General features: G+C 53.8%; 8 protein-coding genes across 8 annotated transcripts; 4 read left to right on the top strand and 4 right to left on the bottom strand.

Moving 5' to 3' along the window:
- Nucleotides 1–442: 442 nt before the first annotated feature.
- HMPREF1541_05193 (uncharacterized protein) lies at nt 443–2,299 on the bottom strand (the record flags this gene model as incomplete). The annotated part of the gene is made up of 2 exons (XM_008719534.1): nt 443–1,224; nt 1,273–2,299. The coding sequence occupies 2 exons, from the start codon at nt 2,297–2,299 to the stop codon at nt 443–445; spliced, it is 1,809 nt and encodes a 602-aa protein (XP_008717756.1).
- Nucleotides 2,300–2,808: 509 nt separating this feature from the next.
- On the top strand, nt 2,809–3,654 carry HMPREF1541_05192 (uncharacterized protein; the record flags this gene model as incomplete). The annotated part of the gene is made up of 1 exon (XM_008719533.1): nt 2,809–3,654. The coding sequence occupies one exon, from the start codon at nt 2,809–2,811 to the stop codon at nt 3,652–3,654; it is 846 nt and encodes a 281-aa protein (XP_008717755.1).
- A 971-nt stretch (nt 3,655–4,625) lies between these two features.
- Nucleotides 4,626–8,781, top strand: HMPREF1541_05191 (uncharacterized protein; the record flags this gene model as incomplete). The annotated part of the gene is made up of 2 exons (XM_008719532.1): nt 4,626–8,362; nt 8,424–8,781. The coding sequence occupies 2 exons, from the start codon at nt 4,626–4,628 to the stop codon at nt 8,779–8,781; spliced, it is 4,095 nt and encodes a 1,364-aa protein (XP_008717754.1).
- A 1,292-nt stretch (nt 8,782–10,073) lies between these two features.
- HMPREF1541_05190 (uncharacterized protein) lies at nt 10,074–10,841 on the bottom strand (the record flags this gene model as incomplete). The annotated part of the gene is made up of 1 exon (XM_008719531.1): nt 10,074–10,841. One exon carries the CDS (start codon nt 10,839–10,841, stop codon nt 10,074–10,076), a length of 768 nt encoding a protein of 255 aa, XP_008717753.1.
- Nucleotides 10,842–13,445: 2,604 nt separating this feature from the next.
- HMPREF1541_05189 (uncharacterized protein) lies at nt 13,446–15,552 on the bottom strand (the record flags this gene model as incomplete). Its single annotated transcript, XM_008719530.1, has 2 exons — nt 13,446–15,288; nt 15,338–15,552. The coding sequence occupies 2 exons, from the start codon at nt 15,550–15,552 to the stop codon at nt 13,446–13,448; spliced, it is 2,058 nt and encodes a 685-aa protein (XP_008717752.1).
- An 826-nt stretch (nt 15,553–16,378) lies between these two features.
- Nucleotides 16,379–17,170, bottom strand: HMPREF1541_05188 (uncharacterized protein; the record flags this gene model as incomplete). Its single annotated transcript, XM_008719529.1, has 1 exon — nt 16,379–17,170. One exon carries the CDS (start codon nt 17,168–17,170, stop codon nt 16,379–16,381), a length of 792 nt encoding a protein of 263 aa, XP_008717751.1.
- A 1,403-nt stretch (nt 17,171–18,573) lies between these two features.
- Nucleotides 18,574–19,650, top strand: HMPREF1541_05187 (uncharacterized protein; the record flags this gene model as incomplete). Its single annotated transcript, XM_008719528.1, has 1 exon — nt 18,574–19,650. One exon carries the CDS (start codon nt 18,574–18,576, stop codon nt 19,648–19,650), a length of 1,077 nt encoding a protein of 358 aa, XP_008717750.1.
- A 490-nt stretch (nt 19,651–20,140) lies between these two features.
- HMPREF1541_05186 (uncharacterized protein) lies at nt 20,141–20,632 on the top strand (the record flags this gene model as incomplete). Its single annotated transcript, XM_008719527.1, has 1 exon — nt 20,141–20,632. The coding sequence occupies one exon, from the start codon at nt 20,141–20,143 to the stop codon at nt 20,630–20,632; it is 492 nt and encodes a 163-aa protein (XP_008717749.1).
- Between the last annotated feature and the right edge of the window lie 110 nt (nt 20,633–20,742).

The following is a 20,742-nucleotide window of genomic DNA, read 5'->3' as shown; positions in this document are numbered from 1 at the left end:
GCAGGTGTTTGTTGATCATGCATAGTCCGCTTTCCAAGCAGCAGATCCACAAAGGCAGTCATCGGAGACTTTGAAAGCCTCTGACGGCATTTTGGGCTGCTACGCGGCGACGCAAGTGAGCTGGGAGGTCTGGTGTGGATGTGAAGCGCTTGAAGAGATGTTGAAATTGAGACATGTCAAATCCTTGGCGAACAGCAAATATATTTGACAGTGTCTTACGCCTTGTGTTGCTCAGTTGGGTTTGCTGATCATTGCAAAGTCACTAGCCCGAATATGTTCCAGTGCTATCGGTACGGCGAAGAAGAAAGAATCACATTAGGCACAAGCGGTCAAGCTTATAGAGGAGGTCTAATAAAACCTTTGTGTAATCCGGCCCAAATCCAATACGACCTTGCGCTCAAATCTAATCATCTCATTCATCTGATGGCCTCGACCCAGAACTTTAGACCGAACCCCAACCGTCCTTCTCCTGGTCCTTCGGCTTGTCTGTATCATGCTTCAGTGTGGTATCTTGGTCTTTCTCTGCGATGGGCGTTGTTGGCATGCTCTCAAATTTATCCTCTTCCGCCGTGCTGTGTCTTCTGGCGAGCTCCGGACGATCATTGTCTTCGCTTCCACCTGTAGGCTTCTTCTCTTCTGTGGTACCATTCAGATCGATCTGATCGAAACCATCAGCTGGCGGGACGACTGGCTGCTCTGTGTGCAGTGGAGAGGGCGAGCTGACACGCCCCGGATTCCGTGGCGGGAGTGCAGGAGGTATCCGCTTGGGCACGTTTACCGTCCGTGCTTTCATTGCAACAGGGGTAACTTCGTGAATCTCCACGTCCGAGTCAATGTCTGAGAACGAGTCTCGTCTCTCACCTTCTGGTGACTCTTGCCGGTCGGTGCCAAGCACATCCTGGCTTTCTTTCCGGGGTGGACTGACTTGCCGGCTGCTTCTACGTGGGGAGTTAATTTCGCCTTCGTCTGTCTGAGTGCCTCGATCAGACATGGTGAGACTTTGCGTGCTCGAGCGCCAGGCCTTGCTGCGTATCGAACCGGCATCGGTGCTCTTGCGGGAGAAATGGCCATAGATGGGAGAGGATGGGGAGGGTTTGAATTCGAATGCCTCGGCCGAGGGTCGCTGATGAGTACCAGCTTCTCTTATGACTAAGCCCTCTGCTTCGAGCGCCTTCACCCCATATGGATCATCGTCACTTTCGGCTGGGATGCCGAAGGTTGGACCTGTATACAATGTCAGGACAAAAGGCCTGGCTTACGTGAGCAACCTACCACCTTGTTCGTCCACTTCAAAGTCGCTGGGCGCCATGCCACTGCTCGGCAGAAGGCTCTCATCAACGTCATCACCTTGAGCCGCCCTTAGTGTGTCTAGGAGCACCTGGTACTGCTCGACAGGCGGACCTCGGACTTTGCCCAAAAGGATATCCTGGGCGGTGATTTCATAGCCGTAGAACTTGGCATTCTCATCTGTGCGTTCGATGACCAGGTTGCCCTCGAGTGCAATGCCGGCGTAGAACCCTCGGCTTTTCACGTATGAAAAGATAGGCGACTGTCTCTTGTGAACCTCAGTGTCGAGAGCCCCCCCAATACCCACAGGGCCGGCGGCCACGCCAACTTCCGTGCCGAGGGTACATCGTACCTTGGTGAATGCCTCGAGCGCTTTGTAAGTGTTGACAACAAGTACAGTGTCGTATATGTCGACGCCTATGAGGAACCCCACGGACAAATTCTGGATTTGCACGCCGCTTGGAGGGCTCCATTCGCCCGTTTCGGGGTGTTTAGCAACGAGCACACCAGAACCTCCCGATCCACCCAGCACCCAACCGGTACGCATGGTGGTAAATATGACCAGTGCCACCGCATTCTTGATAATGGTTGAAGGAATCTTGACCACCACACGCTGCTTGCCTTGAGGTACGCCTTCTTGGGGCACGCCTAGCTGCGACTCTCTTGTTTCTAGTCGCTTGGCCTGGTTTGAGTCAACCTGTTCGTAGAAACCGTCCTTCACAAAGCCTCGTAATATTCTGGCCGCCTTCTCTGACTCCTTATCCATTGTGGTAGGCCAGAAAGCCTCGGCCCCGACTTTGTTGGACAGGCGATTGACAGGCTTGCCAAGCTTGTCAACAACGTTGTATACCTTATTGAAGCCAGGCTTGAGGCCCTTTTCGTATGCGGTGTTAGAGGCACCCTTTGTCCGCTCCCACATAGTGGGCTTAGCGGCCGAGGCGGAGGTTGTCGTGCTCATGCTCGACGGCCGATTGGGGATGGGTGGAGGAGGGGGGAAGGATGTGGTCGCCATGATGATATTTGGTGGGTGGTGCTGGTCGAAAGCAGTATGCAAGAGGGACTGCAGAGGCCTCAGCCTAACGACATTGTGATAAGGGAGATGCTCACTTCGGGTAACGAAGGTGAGAGTATTCACGGCTTAGCAATGCCGTGCAAGCACAATGTGTCAGCTCGGGGCACCAGGACGAGGTACATTCAGCCTTCCACGGTCTTCGCGCAGGTGGTCCGACCAGTGCCGACATTACGTCACCGAGCGATCGTCGCGCCAGTATCTCCAGGCGAGGAGTTCCCGCCTAAACTTGGGATTTTTGGGGGCTGATGGGGGCGTGCCATGTGCTTTGCGGAGACGCAACGTCTTGATACGCAGGCCTCGGTAGTCAGCAAGCAGGGCTGCTACCATTTGCCAGCAACGGGCGTCGCGTTGGATCGATCACCGCACGAAGGCTGGACCTGCGATAAGCTCTGTTCTTTGTTCCTTTTCCCCACTGATTCTGTCTGTCAGCGCAGGCACTCACTTCAACCATGGCACAGGCGCAGCCATTGTTCGTGCTGCAGGTCCCTAGTCCCGTCGCGGCGAACGCACCTCAGCAGCCTGCTGGCACTTTCACCTGCACCCAGCCCGCACCTCAAGTCTACCTTCTTTCGTTCGCATCGCCGCCCGACAACCGTCTCACGCCCGCATTCAATGCCACATTCCTGCTTGCCCTCGATGTCATTGAGCATAGACTGCCCAAAGGGGTGCTCATCACCACCTCGTCCATCACCAAGTTCTACAGCAATGGTCTCGACTACGAAAATGCTGTCAAAGATCCTACGTTCTTCTCGCAGAGCCTCTTCCCACTGTGGCGGCGGCTCATCACATACCCGATGCCAACGATGGCTCTCATCAATGGGCACGCCTTTGCCGGTGGGTTGATGACAGCAATGATGCACGATTACAGAATCATGAATCCACACAAGGGCTTCGTGTGTCTCAATGAACTGGACTTTGGTGCTCACTTGCAGCCCGCTATGGCGTCGGTCTTCAGAGTCAAGCTTGGTATGACTGCTCTACGGAACATGGTGCTCGAAAGCAAGCGCTTTTCCGCACTTGACGCCTTGAAGGAGGGGATACTGGATGGCGTTGGCGGACCGGAGGAGACTCTGGCTTTCATTCACGAGATGAAGCTTGTGGAAAAGGCTCAAAGCAAGTCATATGGCCTCATCAAGGAGGAGCTGTACCGCGAAATTGTTCGAGACCTGGATTCAGCTGGCGATGATGCCAAGAATTTTGCTGCAAGAGAGCTTGATCGAAGCCGCAGAGACCTCGAGGCAAAACGGCGAATTGACGACTACCAGAATGGGCTGGGTGTGCGTTCTAAACTATAGCTGGAGCCTGACTGCTCTGCACGATACCCTGGGTCCTGGGACAGGCTACTGGAAAAGTGGCTGCATGTAGGATATGTGACTGGTTATGATTCATCTACCTTTACGGAGTATGTCGTCTTCAATTGAAACGCGAATACGCCACGATCAACTCATCTTTGACCTGCGGACCCGAAGGTCGGGGTACACCTGAGGGGTCCCCGCGCATTAGGAATGCCCACCTCATACATATCCGACATCGAGATGATGCGTGTACGATCAGGCTGGCTTATATGGTCCGGTGCATTGGCTCGGCTCTGTGCACAAATCTGAGAAAGCGCATATTTTTGGATGTTTATGCCTGGAACCCTCGGTCCCGGGCTGTGTTCTCCATCCAGTAAGGGTCACGAAGCGGGACAGAGCTTCTTTTATTGCTAAAACCAAATCGTCGTGTAATGGGACTGCATTGAGTAAGTCCGGGGGAGATGGAAAACACGTTCTCGCTTATCCCCTATTGATTATGGCGATAATCTAGTGCAAGCTCCCTTTCGTCATTAGCCCTGTTCTACGCCATCCTATCCCCTGTCACACCTTCTGCTTCCCGCCAATCTAGCCGTGGGGTTCACGGACCCGAAGCATTTTGTTGGAGTCCGAATCCGAGGCGACACGCTGCTTCGGTCGAAGTGTCGTAGTTCACCACATTTGTTGGCGCATGCTATGACTCTAGCCACACTCGCGCCCGTCGCTCGTTCTGTTGCCTATTCTTGTACAGTCCGATATCACTACCAGTAGTCGTTCTTTATATCATTAATTCTACCCTTTCACGCCACTCGCGACCTTTCGACTGCTCCTCATCGGGAGAACCTGTGGTTACCCGACGGGCCTATTCGTGCACAAAACTTAGAAGCAACACGCCACTATGCTTGTATAGCACGTCTACTGTTGTTCCACAATCCACTCTCCGTCAATAAATAATCTCAAAGGGATTTCCTGTGATGGATCCAAAGGGACCCCTGCCCGACGGGCTGGGAGACATCGAGAAGAATGCGGACGAGAAGCACAGAGAGGAAGCTGGGTTAGAAACAGAGCAAGAGAAGAAGACCGATATCATAGACGAGAAGCGTCCACACTCTTCGCGAGCAGATGAAAAGTCACCTCCAACGCCCACCTCCAGTTCCGACGGAAGACCAGATCTCAGAAAATATGATTCTGAAGTTATCCAGAAGCGAGATGTTCTCGAAGGCGATGCTGCTCTGGCACATTTGCCAGAGTCGGAGCGAGCAGTCCTCAAACGCCAGCTTGACGCGCCCGAAGTCAAAGTCACATACAAGATGCTGTACAGATACGCCACTAGGTGGGATCAGGTGCTGCTAGTTATTGCCTCCATAACCGCCATCGCTGGTGGAGCCGTCATGCCCTTGATGACGGTCGTCTTTGGCAACCTCAGTGGCACCTTCCAGAGCTTCACGTTGGGAGACGGTACATTGGACTTCAAAGCCACACTCAACCGATACGTCTTGTATTTCGTCTATCTCGCCATTGGCGAATTCGTGCTCATCTACGTGTCAACAGTCCTCTTCATCTACATTGGCGAACATATTACTTCGAAAGTACGCCAGGAGTACCTGAAGGCCATTCTGCGACAGAATATTGGTTTCTTCGACAAGCTCGGCGCTGGGGAGGTCACCACTCGCATCACCGCAGACACCAATCTGATCCAAGAGGCCATCTCTGAGAAGGTCGGCTTAACTTTGACCGGTGTGGCTGCCTTCTTTGCTGCCTTTGTCATTGGCTTCATCAAGTTCTGGAAGTTGACCTTGATCTGTATGGCTACTGTGGTTGCTATTGTCGTTACCATGGGCATCGGAGGCCGATTCATGACAGGTTGGAATAAAAAGTCCCTGCACGCCTATGCTATTGGTGGCACGGTCGCCGAAGAGGTGCTGGGCTCGATCCGGAATGCCGTTGCTTTCGGTACCCAGGATCGACTGGCCAAGCAGTATGATGTCCATCTTCACGAGGCACGCAGATGGGGATTCCGGAGCAAGTCTACCCTCGGTTGCATGATTGGTTGTTTGCTCTGCTTCATCTTCCTCAATTATGGCCTGGCGTTCTGGATGGGCTCCCGCTTCTTGACCAGTGGGGAGACAAGTCTCAGCTCGATTCTCACCATTATCTTGGCTGTCATGATCGGTGCATTCTCATTCGGTAACGTCGGACCCAATGTGCAGCATTTCGTGGCTGGCGTTGCCGCGGCCCACAAGATCTATTCCACTATCGATCGAAACACCCCTCTTGACCCGACTACTGAGGCAGGGAAGAAGCTGGACAGGGTGGATGGTGTGCTTGAGCTCAGAAATGTGAAGCACATCTACCCTTCGCGCCCCGAAGTTGTGGTTATGGAGGATGTCAGCCTTGTTGTGCCAGCTGGCAAGACAACTGCACTCGTTGGTGCCAGTGGATCTGGTAAATCGACAATTGTCGGTCTGGTCGAGCGGTTCTACGACCCTGTTGGTGGCGAGGTATTCTTGGATGGCCATAACATTGCAGATCTGAACCTCAAGTGGCTTCGACGACAAATCGCATTGGTGCAGCAGGAGCCTGTACTGTTCAGCCAAACCATCAAGCAGAATATTTTGAATGGCCTCGTTGGATCAGCTTTTGAGCACGAATCTGAGCATCAACAAATGGATCGCGTCATTCGCGCAGCTAAAATGGCAAATGCCCACGACTTTATTGAAACATTGCCCGAAGGCTACGAGACGCCTGTCGGTGAACGAGGATTCCTGCTATCCGGAGGCCAAAAGCAGAGAGTGGCCATCGCTCGTGCTGTGGTTAGCGACCCTAAGATCCTCCTTCTGGACGAGGCTACATCTGCTCTAGATACAAAGTCGGAAGGCGTCGTTCAGCGAGCTCTGGACGAAGCAGCCAAGGGTCGGACCACAATTGTGATCGCTCATCGACTATCAACCATCAAAGGTGCTGACAACATTGTGGTCATGCAGCAAGGTCGCATCATCGAGCAAGGAACTCATGATGAGCTTTTGCAGATGAAGACTGCCTACTATAATCTTGTGTCAGCGCAACGCATCGGTTCGGATGACGACGAGGAAGACGATGCTTCCGCTGAGGGCACAAACTCCGATCATCTTAGCCGCGTGCAATCCATCAAGTCGGGTGCAGGTTATGCAGATCCTGAAGACGAGAAGCTTGCTCTCGGCCGCACCAGAAGTGCCAAGTCCGTGTCTTCGAACGTATTGGCCAACAAGGACAAAGGCGCGGCTGCGAAATACTCGCTGTGGACTCTCATGAAGTTCATGGGCAGCTTCAACCGGAAAGAATGGTGGATCATGTGCATTGGCTTCTTCTTCACTGCTATTGCTGGAGCCAACCAGCCCATCCAGGGTATCTTCTTCGCCAAGTCCATCATTTCTCTCACTGGACGTCTTCCTGAGGACGCCGCGAAGATTCGCTCAGATGTCAGCTTTTGGGCCTTGATGTACCTGATGCTTGGTCTTGTCACACTAATTGCCATGTGGACGCAGGGCGTTGCTTTCGCATGGTGCTCGGAGAACCTCATCCATCGGGCTCGCGACCGCGCTTTTCGAGCAATGCTGCGGCAAGACATCGCCTTCTTCGACGAGGACGAGAACTCTACGGGTGCACTCACCTCTTTCCTTTCCACAGAAACCACTCATCTCGCCTCCCTTTCAGGTGCCACGCTAGGCACACTAATCAGTTGCTCCACGACGCTCATCCTCGCCATTGTCATCGCCCTCGCTATTGGCTGGAAGCTCGCTCTCGTTTGTATGTGCGCTCTGCCAATCATCTTGGGCACTGGCTTCTTCCGCTTCTGGACGCTGGCCAAATTCAGTGCCGATGCTCAGAAAGCCTACAAGAAGTCGGCCGGTTATGCTTGCGAGCATACCAACGCAATTCGTACTGTCGCTTCTTTGACTACCGAATCCGAAATCCATGCCGACTACAGGAGCCAGCTCAACAACCAATTGCGCTCTTCATTGCGCTCGAATCTCCGCAATTCAGCCCTTTATGCCGCATCCCAATCAGCCATGTTCCTCGCTTTTGCGCTAGGATTCTGGTACGGCGGCACGCTTCTCTATAGAGGCGAGTATACCATGTTTCAATTCTTCATCGTCTTCAGCGAAATAATCTTTGGCGCGCAATCCGCCGGCACGGTCTTCTCTTTCGCTGGCGACATGTCAAAAGCCAAGAACGCGGCCGCCGAGCTCAAAGCGCTGCTTGATCGACAACCCAGCATTGATCCCTGGTCCGACGAGGGCGACAAGATCGACCACGTTGACGGCCACATTGAGTTCCGCGATGCACACTTCCGCTACCCGACGAGGCCGGATGTGCCAGTGCTGCGTGGGCTGGACCTGACGGTCAAACCAGGCCAGTATGTCGCGCTCGTCGGCGCCTCCGGCTGCGGCAAGTCCACCACCATCGCGCTCATGGAGCGCTTCTATGACCCACTCGCCGGCGGCGTTTACGTGGACGGGCACGAAATCTCCGGGCTCAATCTGAACGACTACCGCAGCCATATTGCGCTCGTCTCACAAGAGCCAACTCTATACCAAGGAACAATCAAGGACAACATCCTACTCGGCCAAGCCGACAAGGTCAACGCCGACGAAGACATCCCCGTTGGAGACGAGCGCATCGTACAGGCATGCCGCGACGCCAACATCTACGACTTCGTCATCTCCCTGCCGTGAGTCCTTTCCCCTTAACCCTTCTGACTACCAAACACAAATGCTAACCCACTCCCGCAGTGACGGCTTCCACACCGCCGTCGGCGCCAAAGCGGCCCTCCTCTCCGGCGGCCAAAAACAACGCATCGCCATCGCGCGCGCCCTGCTGCGCAACCCCAAGATTCTACTGCTCGACGAGGCCACGTCAGCGCTCGACTCCGAGTCCGAGAAGGTGGTGCAGCACGCGCTCGACGCTGCGGCCAAAGGGCGCACTACAATTGCCGTCGCGCATAGGCTCAGCACGATCCAGAAGGCGGATGTCATCTATGTGATTGAGAAGGGCGTGGTCAAGGAGCATGGCACGCACGCGGAACTCATGGCGTTGAGGGGCCGATATAGAGAGATGGTGGGGATGCAGAGTTTGGAGAGGCAGCATTAGTCTACTAGTATACCAGTATTGAACATTGGATGAAGAATTGGGAGGGTCACAGCACTGTACAGTACGTCCAACGGCTACAGAGGCAGCACAGAGCAGGCGAGGCGAAGGCAGGACTGCTCTTGGATAGAGGAGGTAAAGGAGGTGAACGGAGGGCCGAGAGCCGGTTGATTACCTTGTCGGGTGGTCATCACTTGATCGTCAAAAAGTGGCAATGAACGGTCTTGCATAGAAGAGGTCGGAGAAGAGGCAGCAGAAGTGGCAGTGAACAGGGACAGAAGTCAAGGAGAGGGACAGAGCCGAAGCAGCACAGAGCGACTGCTTCCCCTATGGCTCTGGAATTTGGATAGATATACACTCACCGCGCACGCGCAGCGCAGCTCAGCTCAGCTCAGCTCAGCTCATATCAGGTCATGTCAGGTCAGCTCGACTTCTGGCTCGACTTGGTTCGCCTTGGATCGCCTTGGATGAACAACACCTTGCATTGGAATTGGAAAGCCGGCGATATCAGCTTCATCATTATTATGATTATAATGCAGTATCTCAACCTCACCTCAGCCCATCATGTTCATCGCGTTCATCATTCGCCAAAATCAGCCGAAACAAAACGACCTAGTATGCATGTATGGGATTTGAAAAAGTGATGCAGTAACTCTCCTCAAGCGCTTGGGTGAGAAGCCACAATATTTATTCACCAGTCAACAAAGTGTTGAAGACCTCAATACCTCAAAGACCACGATAACCTAATCTTCTTTGCCGTTAGAGATTGCACATCCTTCAACACAGTTACTTACTATCGACAAGAAGAGACGCTGAAAAAGCTTTGGACGGAAGCTTGGCCTTCCTCGCCATTCACAACTATAGCCATCTTTCGAGACAGCCGGGACGGTGTTAACACGGACCTCGAGGCTTTGGAGATATTCGATAGTATTAGAGTATAGGTTTCTCTGGTGAAGCTTTCGAGATAGCTGGCCCCGTCGTATCGTCAGATTTCGACAGATGGTAAAGGTGATAAGTAGATCCCTTTCGTGGCGACGCAACGCAACGCAAAACAAACCAGCTGCGTTGATTCTGTGCGCGACTCTTGTTCTCGTGATTCGCGCGGGACCTCGTGCCAGTCCAGCGAGTCCTGCCCATCCGCCCACTTCTCGCCTGGCTCAAGGACCATGCCAACCGCTCTATATGGTGTCCCCGAGTACGCGAATATGGGTTGCGAGTAAGTGATGGGTCCACTAAATCTCTACTCCTCCATCAATCACAGACCGGCAGACAGTTTGCATCCTGACCGCAATCATCTAATCACCCTCCTCGACGCCCATCTCCTCCATGACACTCCCAACCGTAACGCCGCGGCGTTCTGCCACAAAGCCCAACAGCGCCAAGCCCGCGTCGCGCACGGCGTTGTAGCGTGAGAGCGCTTGGACGTGGGCGTCGAGGATGCGGTGGGCGCGGTGGAGGGTGGCGGTTTGGATTGGTGATAGTGTGAGGTTGGGATCGGGGGGTCGTAGTTGGGTTTGGGGTGGTGGTGCGGCAGAGGATGAAGTCGATGTTGATTTTGCACTTGAGGTGAAATCAGGGAGGGCCTCAAATTCGGCGAGGATGCTGGCGAGGGCGGTTTGCGTGGAGTCGAGTGTTGTGGTGAGTTGAGCTATGCGGGAGGCTAGGTGAGGGTGGTTATGGGAGGTGATCGAGGAGGGTCGGAATGGTGGATTGCGCGCTGTACCGGTGGAAAGAGGTTTTGAGGGAGTGGCGTGCTGCAGCAGCGGCGTTTCCGGGGGATGAGTGTGGTGCGGAGTCGGATTTGATACTGTCGCTGCAGCGCAGGAGCTTTCAGAGTCAAGCGTGGCTGGCTCTGGTGGTATCTTGGAGGGAGGATGGGGATCAGCAGACTCTCTATTGCCTTCAGAAGGGCTCAAGTTGGTCGTAGACAAGGAGGTGGGACCGATTAGTTCTGCTACTGCAATGTACTGATTATTGCTGTCTGCGTCATCGCTCGAAGATGACCCTAGTCCAGGCGATGAAGCTTGGCTATTGGGGATTTCGGATGGCGGCGAGGGTGCCATGTGTCGATCAGCACATATCCGTGCGGTCCGTTGCCTAAGGTTTGCGGATCCTCGACATCCGAGTCTTGTCCGAACAAGAAGGTTCGCCCGAAAGGTCTGCGAGGTGGTGTGATGTTTTCGCGGAGTGAGGGCTGATGGGCGTCAGCTTTTGACAACACAATCTGTCAAATCGTCGAATTGGGCTTTGGTGATGTCGCCTGGTATGTGGAAGTGGCAAGGCAGGAATCATAGTTGACGTGGAAAGAAGTCACCCTCCAAAGTGGAGTCGGTGTTCTCTTGGCGACGCTTCGCAAGGCGTCAGGCATCAGGGGGTTCCTCGGCCATAATCCCCATTACCTCTGTTCCACGCCTAAGTCTGACGTCGAGCTTAAGCACTAGTAAAAGCTACAGCTCCTCTGCCAAATGTCTGCATCGAGCAAGCACTTGGCCATTCTAGGGAAAAGTAACAGCTTTCATGCGATCCTTGAGCGAATTTGGGTTTAAAATGGCTCGTTTCAGTGGCGTGTGACTTTCGAGTGCGTAGTCAACTTAAAGCTTGTCGTTCAAGAATGTTGCGCGAAGCTTGGCTTGGTCGAAAGTGTGACCCAGAGTATATTGACGATAAGAGTCAGGATACAAATAAAGCGTACAGCGAATAGGGAGTGAGCGCTATTGGTTGGGTGACATGTCATTCTTTCAAGGTCGTCTTACCTTTAAACGTGGTCAGAGAATACTTGATACATTTGGTGTTGGCATGTAAAAACGACGCTGTCAGAAGTAAGTACTGCCGACGTGTCTTGACTGAGTATGATGCGAGGCTGTATGCTGAGTCAGTCCCTTACTTGGTGACGTGGAACTTCTGCCGGTCAACGTGCTTTGTGGCTGAGAAGGGGCCTTTGAGTCAAGATCTAGGGTGTCGTCCGCACTTCCGCAAGTCTTCCCGCAGGTCATCAGTACCGGCCAGATCCTCCAATCAGCCTGAAGTAGCAAGAGATTATGCTTGTCGAAGAAATCTGCATATCATGCAGACCAGGATTCGGTGCGAGATACCATCAATGCTTGGAGATTTGTCACTTTTCGACACATCGCTTTGCCTTCACCTCATATCGATTTTTGACATAATCTGCTATAAAGAAAGATTCGTAAACAATCCAGTACCGCAAAACTAGCAGCCGGACGCAGCCACATCGGCACCTAAGAAGCACACCATAACGGGCTCGTGCTACCTGTTTCTTGCATATCTGACAGGCGTGAGAGGAAGAGAGTGACCGCCCCCCCAATAGGGTCCTGCCATTGCAGAAGAGATGAAGTCGTCGTGCCGCGCGCCTGTAGCCAGTGCAAGATAACGTTGCATCCGACATAATTGGCCAAGTCTGTTGGAGCCACCCCATGCTGGGGCGAGCAGCCATCTCAAGGAAAGATTGCTCACTTGGCATGACGCATTGGAGGATGTTGCTCCAATGCAGGTCGTTCCAATAGGTTGCAGCCGGGACATTGTGCCCGGGATCAGGGTTACACGATGAGATGGCACGAACCTGCTCGGCTGTTTGGTGCCCACACACTCCATGGTGTTAGTTCCGCTTGTGCGTGGCAGATGGCCGCCCTAACTCTAGGGCGTCTAGACCACAAGGAGCTTACCACCCGGCTGATGTGGTGCAGCAAACTCAGGATCCACCAGCAGCTGATGAGTGGACTACGGGCGCTTGACGCCGCGGACCGGCCACTTAAAGCCGTGTGCTCAGAAGACCCGGACGAATCCCTACGGCGGCTGTCAACACACCTCCACCATCCCCGTCACATGCGCAATCACCAGTCGCCAGTTCGGAGAGCAGAATCGTGTTGATCCTCAAGTTTTGAGGCTCTGCTGCAGATACTGCTGCCAGTCAGGAAACTCATACCCCGCCCCTGTGTTGTTGCGCGCAAGCAGTGCCGACTGTCGAGATCCAAAATGCTTCCCGTCTGCCCCGGGGCGCTGTCGTGCGCACTTCTGCATCCGAAAGTTCCTACGCGCAGTAGTCGTTACAGCGGTGACCAAGTTCCTCAGTGCCACCTTGCTCTCCATCACCAGTGAGACATCCAGAGTTTGATCTCAGCCAATCAGCCCTGTGATATTGGATGAGCAGTCCACCAGTAGACGAGCAGGAAATCATGTCATCGCCTTCGCGCAAGCACAGCACATCTCAGTCCACGCAGAAGACGTCTGACAGACACGGTGAGGCTCAAACATCTTGAAGAAGGCTTTTGCTGACCAGATTCAATACTAGCATCGCCAGACTTTTCGAAGAGCCGCTCTACTACTGGAAAGAACGACGGCATTTCCTACTCCAAAAAAGATACTCCTAAAGGGAACGACACCACCCGTGGTTCGGCAAAATTCATAGATCCAGGAGACGGGCAACATGGATTTGGCCCAGCCATTAAACATCCTGTAGCTCGTGGCCGCCGAGAAGAATAGCAGAGCTCTCAAAGACTTGTAGCTCAAGGCAGGAACGCTGCAACCGTTTGGTATGGGCTTGAAATATCGAGGAAATGGAACTTTTGATAGTATCAGTATCAAGGGGCGTTTTGGGCGTTGACTAGGCACTTCGCACCATGGTAGGTGGCGCTGTGCGTTGGTGCCATCAATCACAATCCAGCTTCTGCGCGGTACCAGCTGTACAATGCAGTCGCGTCTTGATTCTTGCCCTGTTTCTCAAGATAGAATTTGAGGTCTTTGTACGCAGTTGCCGTCCGTGGATTTTCTGGTCCCAGCCACTGGGCGCGCCATACCAGTGTCTGACGCACCATTTCCTCACCCTTGACCCAGCAAAATTCGGTACGGTCTGGTAGGCTATTGTTGGAGGCAAAATTGAGAAGGAAGAGACCTATCCGGTACATGACCTCCCAATATATTGGATGGTCCTGGGAGAAAGCTTTCTCCGCTCTTGTCAGAGCACTTTCGGTCATCACGGCCTCTGCACTCAAAGGCTCACCATTCTTCAAGTGCGCCCGCGCTTGTGTGGCAATCCAGGTTATTGTCTGTAGAGAATGAATGCCAAAAGCAGTCTCACACTTGCTCCGTTCACCGTTCAGAATTGACAAGGCCTGGTCTGGTTTTCCTGCTTCCAGAAGGGTCCATGCGTGGTTGTAACGGGCGGAGATAGCGAGTTGGGATGATTGTCCTGCCGTTTCTACCGCGTAAGTGTAGACTTGACTAGTTTTGGCCAGCTTAGTAGCAGCCTTGTCGCTTGACCAGTCTGCTGTGTCGAGGAGAAAATCAATCGAGCCAAGGACCACAATGCGTTTGAGCTCATCCATTTCCTGCGTAGCTTGCTGGAGACGTTGCAGTATCCTCTTTTTCATCAGTTTCTGTCCATAGGCCTCAAAGACGAATGACATCATGTTCAGGACCGGTAAACTCATCCTATACGAGGCATGGTCGGCGATCAACCTCTGGAACGAAACAGAAGCGGCCTCCACAGCCTGGGAACAACTTTCTCGCTGATCCTGACCGTGGAAAATCATAGCTTCGCAGCATGACTTGAAGAAACTTTTGGCAGGCTGGTTACGTAGGTCTTGACCAGTGCTCAGCAGTTTCGCAACATACTCTTGAAACCTTGTCTGAACCTCAAGATCAGTGTCGGAGCCTGGAGGGAGTTGACGCGGTGTGACGGAAGCTGCAAGATGAAAATCGCCCAGAAAATTCGGGTGCAGTGAAAGATCCTGTCCCTGGGCTTCGAAAGGCTCATAGATTGCATCGAAGGCAGTCTGGTGGTCCTCCCACGGGATCTCGAAGGTTTGCCTGTTGTTCAAACCACCTGACACCTGAGCATCAAAGTACTGCTCCTGGCTATTGTACGTATGAAGCTGCGGTACTACATCCGTAGTATGATATTGAAATCCATGCCAACCAGACGTTCCTTGTGACTCCTGAGAAAACCGCAGCGGCTGCTTTTCATCCTGTCGAGTCATATTGGCACTTGGGTCCACGATGTAGGGGCCGGTGTATCTACTTGAGATGGACAGGTGAGCTTCAGGATGGATTCGGGGCTCGAAACTTGAGTCGTGCGTGTCTTGTACAGGTTCGTCGGAATCAGCATTCCTGAGACCGGTCCTGGCGCTCGGATTGAAAAGGTGTCCGTCAGTCGAGTATCCCAGCTGGTATGCTGGCGACGGAACAATGGTGGCGGATTTGGGTGAACTTAGATTTGCCACCGATGTGGCCTGAGTACTGCTCGTCACACTTTGTGGCCACTGTGCAGGCTCTGGCAGATGTTTCAGCAGTTCCTGCTCATTGGCTACGCGGGGCGATTTCTTGATGTATGATTTGATATCTTCCAGGGTCTTCACGCGTTGGTGATGGAAAACGGAACATGGGACACCTCTTTGCTCGGCGTTTCGAAAGAGGTGGAGGATAGCTGCTGCTGTCTTACAATCAAGGTTGCGCTGCAGTCCCCATTTTTGGAACCGGTCTTTCCACTGTTTCTTGCTACTGTGGGTCAACAATCGTTCAGGAGAACGAATGGGACTGAACCTACGTAGGTGCGAAGCCGTGCGTGTCTCTGAAATGGGCCTGAAGCTCTTTTAGGCTCATGGGGGGATCCTTGTCCAAGTACAGTTGTGCCACTTCGGTATGATACGACTCCCATATCTCGTCTGGAATGCGGCGAGTCACCACCCTGGCCTTGGCTCGCGTGGGCGGTTGGTGGTGTGAAGGCTGGCGGTGTGAAGACTGCCGGTGTGAAGGCTGCATGGAGGCGAAGTGTTTGCTGATCAGCTGGGCCGGGTGATCATTAGCTTAGACGAGGCAAAAGTACTGTACAGATACGGAGTAGTGTGCAACCTAGACGGTCGGGCCGAGCCTGGTAGTAGCACAGACGTCTTCCCCAGCAGTTGTAGAGCGTGCAAGCATCGACCTGTTTGTGATCTCGAAAAGTGTGTCTATGAGCTGACGCGTTGCCCCATCTTTAAGCTTGCTCAAAGAAGGCAGCCTCTGGGCTTTAGGCATCAAGAACGCAACTTGTTGTAGCTTTCCAGCAGCTTGTAAGCCTCATCACGTTGGGCAGAATTGTGAGATGAAAAATAATGAAGCAACCTATGCAACGGCAGACTTCAGAAGTTCTGCGGAAGTTCCAAGTCGACCCATGTCATTGGTGGCGAAGTCAAGGATGATGACATGCAAGGGTCATTGGGCCGCGCGGCTGGATATGCGAAAGAATCCATGTCGAACAGCGATGTTTGGACGCCGGCTCTTGCTCACGAACACGATCATACGAAGTTGGACTGGACTGAAAAAGTGTTCAGTCGATCAGGCTAGAAAACGTGGAAGGCACAAAGTCCCTTGGCATCGGCACGGTTTTTGTACGGGGAAGCTACGAAACAACCCGAGCTGCACCTACCGAATTGGCTACACCTAAAGCAGTCTAGCGGAACAGTCGAAGTGCAAGCGGGTACAGAAGCACGTTATCGACAATCTCGTTCAATTGACATCTATCTCTGTTGACACGACATCATGCCCGATATGCAATGTTATCTGCTCATGCCCTCTAATGTAAGCCGACCTCTGCCGAGACTATACCTCATCGGAGGAAGACTCCTCCATTCGTGTCAATCATGGTGCCGGTGATGTTATTGTCCTTGACCACATACAAGTAAGACTCGGCAACATCCTCAGCCTGACCAGCTCTGCCGGTGCAATAGGTGCTCGAGACGCTCTTGAAGCAACACTGCTTCGCGTTCTCACCCATCGGGTCCCACAGATCCGTCGCCACGACACCAGGTGCAACACAATTGACGCGGATAGGGGCAAGGTCGAAGGCAAGCTGTCGTGCAAGTCCGCCGAGGCCGGCGCCGATGAAGGACAGAATGGACCAGCCACCTACCATAGGTTTGGAGGCTATGGAGCCCGAGGTCAGTACGATCGATGATGTCGGCGACGCTTCAAGGTGAGAAATGCCGTGCTTGACGACCAAGAGTGCGCCTGTGACTCTGACGCGACTGAGCTTGGCGACAGAGTCTGCGGTGATCTCGGAGATGTCGAGCGTGGGGAGACGGTCGCCTGCCATATAGATGATGTGGTCGAGCTTGTCAAGCTGCTTGAACAGACCAGCCACGTTTTCCTCTACCTGTGGAGAACCAAGATCGCAAACATAACCTGAAATGCGGAAATGGAGAACCGGGTACTGAATCTTCAGCTGATTCACCACCGAGTCGATTTTGACTTGACGAGAGCCAGTGAGGATGATTGATGCTCCAGACTGAAGCAGTGCATGAGATACTGCAAGACCGACACCGCCAGTACCGCCGACCAGGAGGACAGACTGTCCCTGGAGCTTGCTGGCGAAATTGGGGGGCTGAGGTACTTGCGACATGGTGTGTGCACAAATCAGGTAAGTGCTAATCACCTTGACGATGTGCCAGTGCCGGATCCCAGAATCTCGGCAGAGATGATCTGGATGTTGAGTCGGCGCTTGTCGCTGGTGAATTTAATCTCTTGTCGTCGGAGGAAGTCGCAATACTCGTCGATGCTCTGTTTGCGTTGGTGGCTCGGCTTGACTGCCCCTGCCTTCACTGTACGCGCCTCCATTTTATACTGCCACAGCCTGAATACCGCGGACCCTCAACGTCGGCGATTCGGTAACGTCCTTGTCGACGGCCGCGAAAATGCCAAGCTAACTCCAGATGTTGTCCACCGCCCCCACGGTGACGACGAAGTGAGAAGGATCGCGAATTGCCCTGTTTCGGCTAAGCGACCCTTTTATACTTCAGTCCTCTGGCTCTTACCTCCGGAACCTTCGTACGCTTGTACGAGAACCAACAGTGGTTGACTGTTTGACTAGACAGTCGTCATGAGAAGTGCGTCGTTCATGCTGAATTTATCATAGACGGCCTGACTGTGGCTGTAATCGAAAATGAGCTGGCTACAAGGCGAGGGTGGTCATGGTGGTATCCATACATGAGCATTATCCCAATTCGCAGCAGCCACAGCGATCGCCTTCGTCCGACTGGCGGTCAACAGCAGCCACCGAGTCGAAGCGGATTTGATGTCTGTTGACTGTCCACACAAAGCAGGGTCTGGGTCGGAACTATCACCTATTGGGCATTTCTGCGGGATGATTTCACCTACGCCGGAATTGCTGTCTCGGTCATATCTACCCATTGCAGACGAGCGTTGTGGCTATTACTAGCTATCACTGCAAGGTGTTGGCCAAGTCCTCTGCTCGCGAAAATGCTTTTTGAGAAGCGGACAACGGCAGAATTACTCGAGCTCAGCAGCAAAGCTTCGGGACATGTCAACGTCCTCAGACTTCGGAAGGTTTCTTGACCAGCCGCATCCACTGATTGGTCATCTTCGTCGACGCAGCAACCCATTTGGCTATGCATGGAGTTCTTGATTACTCTCCCCAATGCCTCGATTTTGTCAGCAGCCTAATGGTATGACCTGCTCTTGGCCGGTCGCTCTTCAGCCTTGTGATGAAAGCGATATGGCACACAGTCAAGTCTATCGCCGCTGAGTGCACCCATACTAATCAGATTTGATGATGAAAAATCCAGCCAGGTCAGCCAGACGCAGGATGTAAGTCTCCGCATCGGCTAATGCCAGCTGTGCGCGATGTCGATAAGGCTTATATAACTTGGGAGAGACGGCGAGTCAGGGAAGATGGCGTCACGAACAACGACGACCATAGCTGAACGCAGCTCTGATACCACCACCAGAAGCATAGTCATCAACAGCATCGCAGCCTCGAACTCCCGTGTCACAATCCATGACAGCATGACTTCCTTAGAAGCTCCGCTCGTCCTCATCACCGGCGCTACCGGACATATCGGTTTCCGTACCCTAGCCGTCGCCCTCGAAGCCGGTTACCGCGCCCGCGTCTCAAGCCGCAGCCTTCAAATGGCCGAAAAGCTTCGCAGCCTTCCCTCGATCAAGCCCCACGCCGACAAGGTAGAATTCGTTGAGATCCCCGATTTCCTAGCACCCGGCGCCTTCGACAATGCCGTTCAAGGGGTCTCCTACATCATCCACGTGGCCTCGCCCATTCCCGATGCTACCATCCCCGGCAGCGGCACGCACTTCGACGCCGACCACGATTTCGTCCAGCCCGCCATCCAGGGCACCTTGAACCTCCTCCGCTCCGCCACCAGAGCTAGCAGCCTCACGCGCATCATCATCACCTCGTCGGTCGCCATACTCGCCGCCCGTGAAGGTGCCACATTCATTGGGCCCGATGACCTCAAAGTCGCACCCACTGCCGAAGAGCAGCGCACCAGCCAATGGCAGGCCTACACGGCTTCCAAGGTGCTTGCGCACCAGAAGGCCAACGAGTGGGTCGCAGAGCACAAGCCAAGTTTCGACATTGTCTGGGTGCTGCCCGGATACACCATGGGCCGCAACGAACCTGTGCGCACTCGTGCTCGCCTGCTGGATCGCGCCAGCAGTAACGGCACCATGCTGCTGTACGCGCTAGGCAAGGACTCACCAGCCAACGAACCCAGACCCTTGGACCTCGTGCTCGTGGACGACGTGGCGGAGACGCACGTCCGCGCGCTGACGGCAAAGAATCTCGGTAATGGCGAGCGTTTGGTGGCCAATTTCCCGGGCGATATCAAGGCGTACAGCGAGATTGATCCGTATGTGAAGAAGTGGTTCCCTGCGGCGGTGGAGAGTGGGCTAGTGCCGTTGGGGGGTCAGGTGGTGGGGAGGAGGGGAAACTATGATAGTGAGAAGACGACAGAGAAGTTAGGCGTGAGGTTTAGCGGTCTGGAGGAGATGGTGAGGAGTTTGATTGGGCAGTATGTTGAGTTGGCGGCGGAGGAGGAGAGGAAGGGGGAAAAGGACGGAAGGTAAGGGAACGCGCGGACTGGGTACCCCTCGGGTGGATGGGGGTTGAGATGGCGGTTGAGGTGGTGAGGGTAGTTGTTCCTCACATGCGAGAGTGAGTGTGGGACGACCAGAAGGACCGCCGCCCGGACTCTAGTACATGGTCGATTTGCCAATTTAGTATGTGTGATCCTACCGTGGATGCGGTGACCAGCGATGTTGGTATTGGCGGAACCGAAAGAGCCTGAAAGGTGAGAAATCTGGCCTCGAGGGGCTCTTTTGTGGTCGTTCTGTAATTGGAGAATAGCGCCCCAAATGCCCTGAGATGGGCAAATACGAGGTCAGATGCAAATGCTGCCCTCACGAGAGCAAGCTTTAAACTTACCCCGCCCCGTTTTAGCAAAGATGTAAACCTTTAGGCAAACGTGTCGCCGGACGGCCCGTAAAGTCCACTAACACCCTGAACACAATTAGCAAAAGGAGTACAACAGAAAATACCTCTTGTTCGTGACAAACCATGGCTTCCTCTTCACGCGACCGCGACCCCTACGTCTTCATCAACCAAGACCTCCTGCCCCCCGTGCCACGCGACGCCCTCACTGCGATCCTCCGACGCTGGGACGACTCGTCCGACCCCACCAACGACTACCTCAACTACTTCACGCCTCACGCCGTCCTGGTTTTCGGCGGCGAGCACTGCGGGCGCGACGCCATCCGCGCGGCGCGGGACTCGATGATGCACCCGCAAAAGGGCCCCGTGACCAAGTGTCAGCATTTCTTTGAGACGGCGTTCGTCACGGGTGGGGGCATGGGCATGGATGGGAAATGGGAGATTATTGGTGTGGCGGATGTGAGGTACGATCTCGTGGGGGGAGGGGAGGTGTGGACCAGGGCGGCGAGCTGGTGTAGGGTCGCGAAAGAGGATGATGGGAGGTGGTTGGCGGAGAGGTATGAGGTGTTTATGGATGGGAGTAAGCTGTTTGAAGCGCTGGCTAGGCTGGGCAAGTGAGGAAGCGCTGGGGAGGCGGCGTGGAAGATGTAGCACTACGTAGTCCAGTGGAATTATGCCTTCGCATTTTTATATGTGATCACAATGTCGTGAGACTTCTCCTTGTCACC

Source organism: Cyphellophora europaea (assembly GCF_000365145.1).
Source record: "Cyphellophora europaea CBS 101466 unplaced genomic scaffold supercont1.4, whole genome shotgun sequence".
Classification (NCBI taxonomy): Eukaryota; Fungi; Ascomycota; class Eurotiomycetes; order Chaetothyriales; family Cyphellophoraceae; genus Cyphellophora; species Cyphellophora europaea.
The sequence above is the reverse complement of the archived record's forward strand: the minus strand, read 5'-3'. Positions and strand labels throughout refer to the sequence as shown.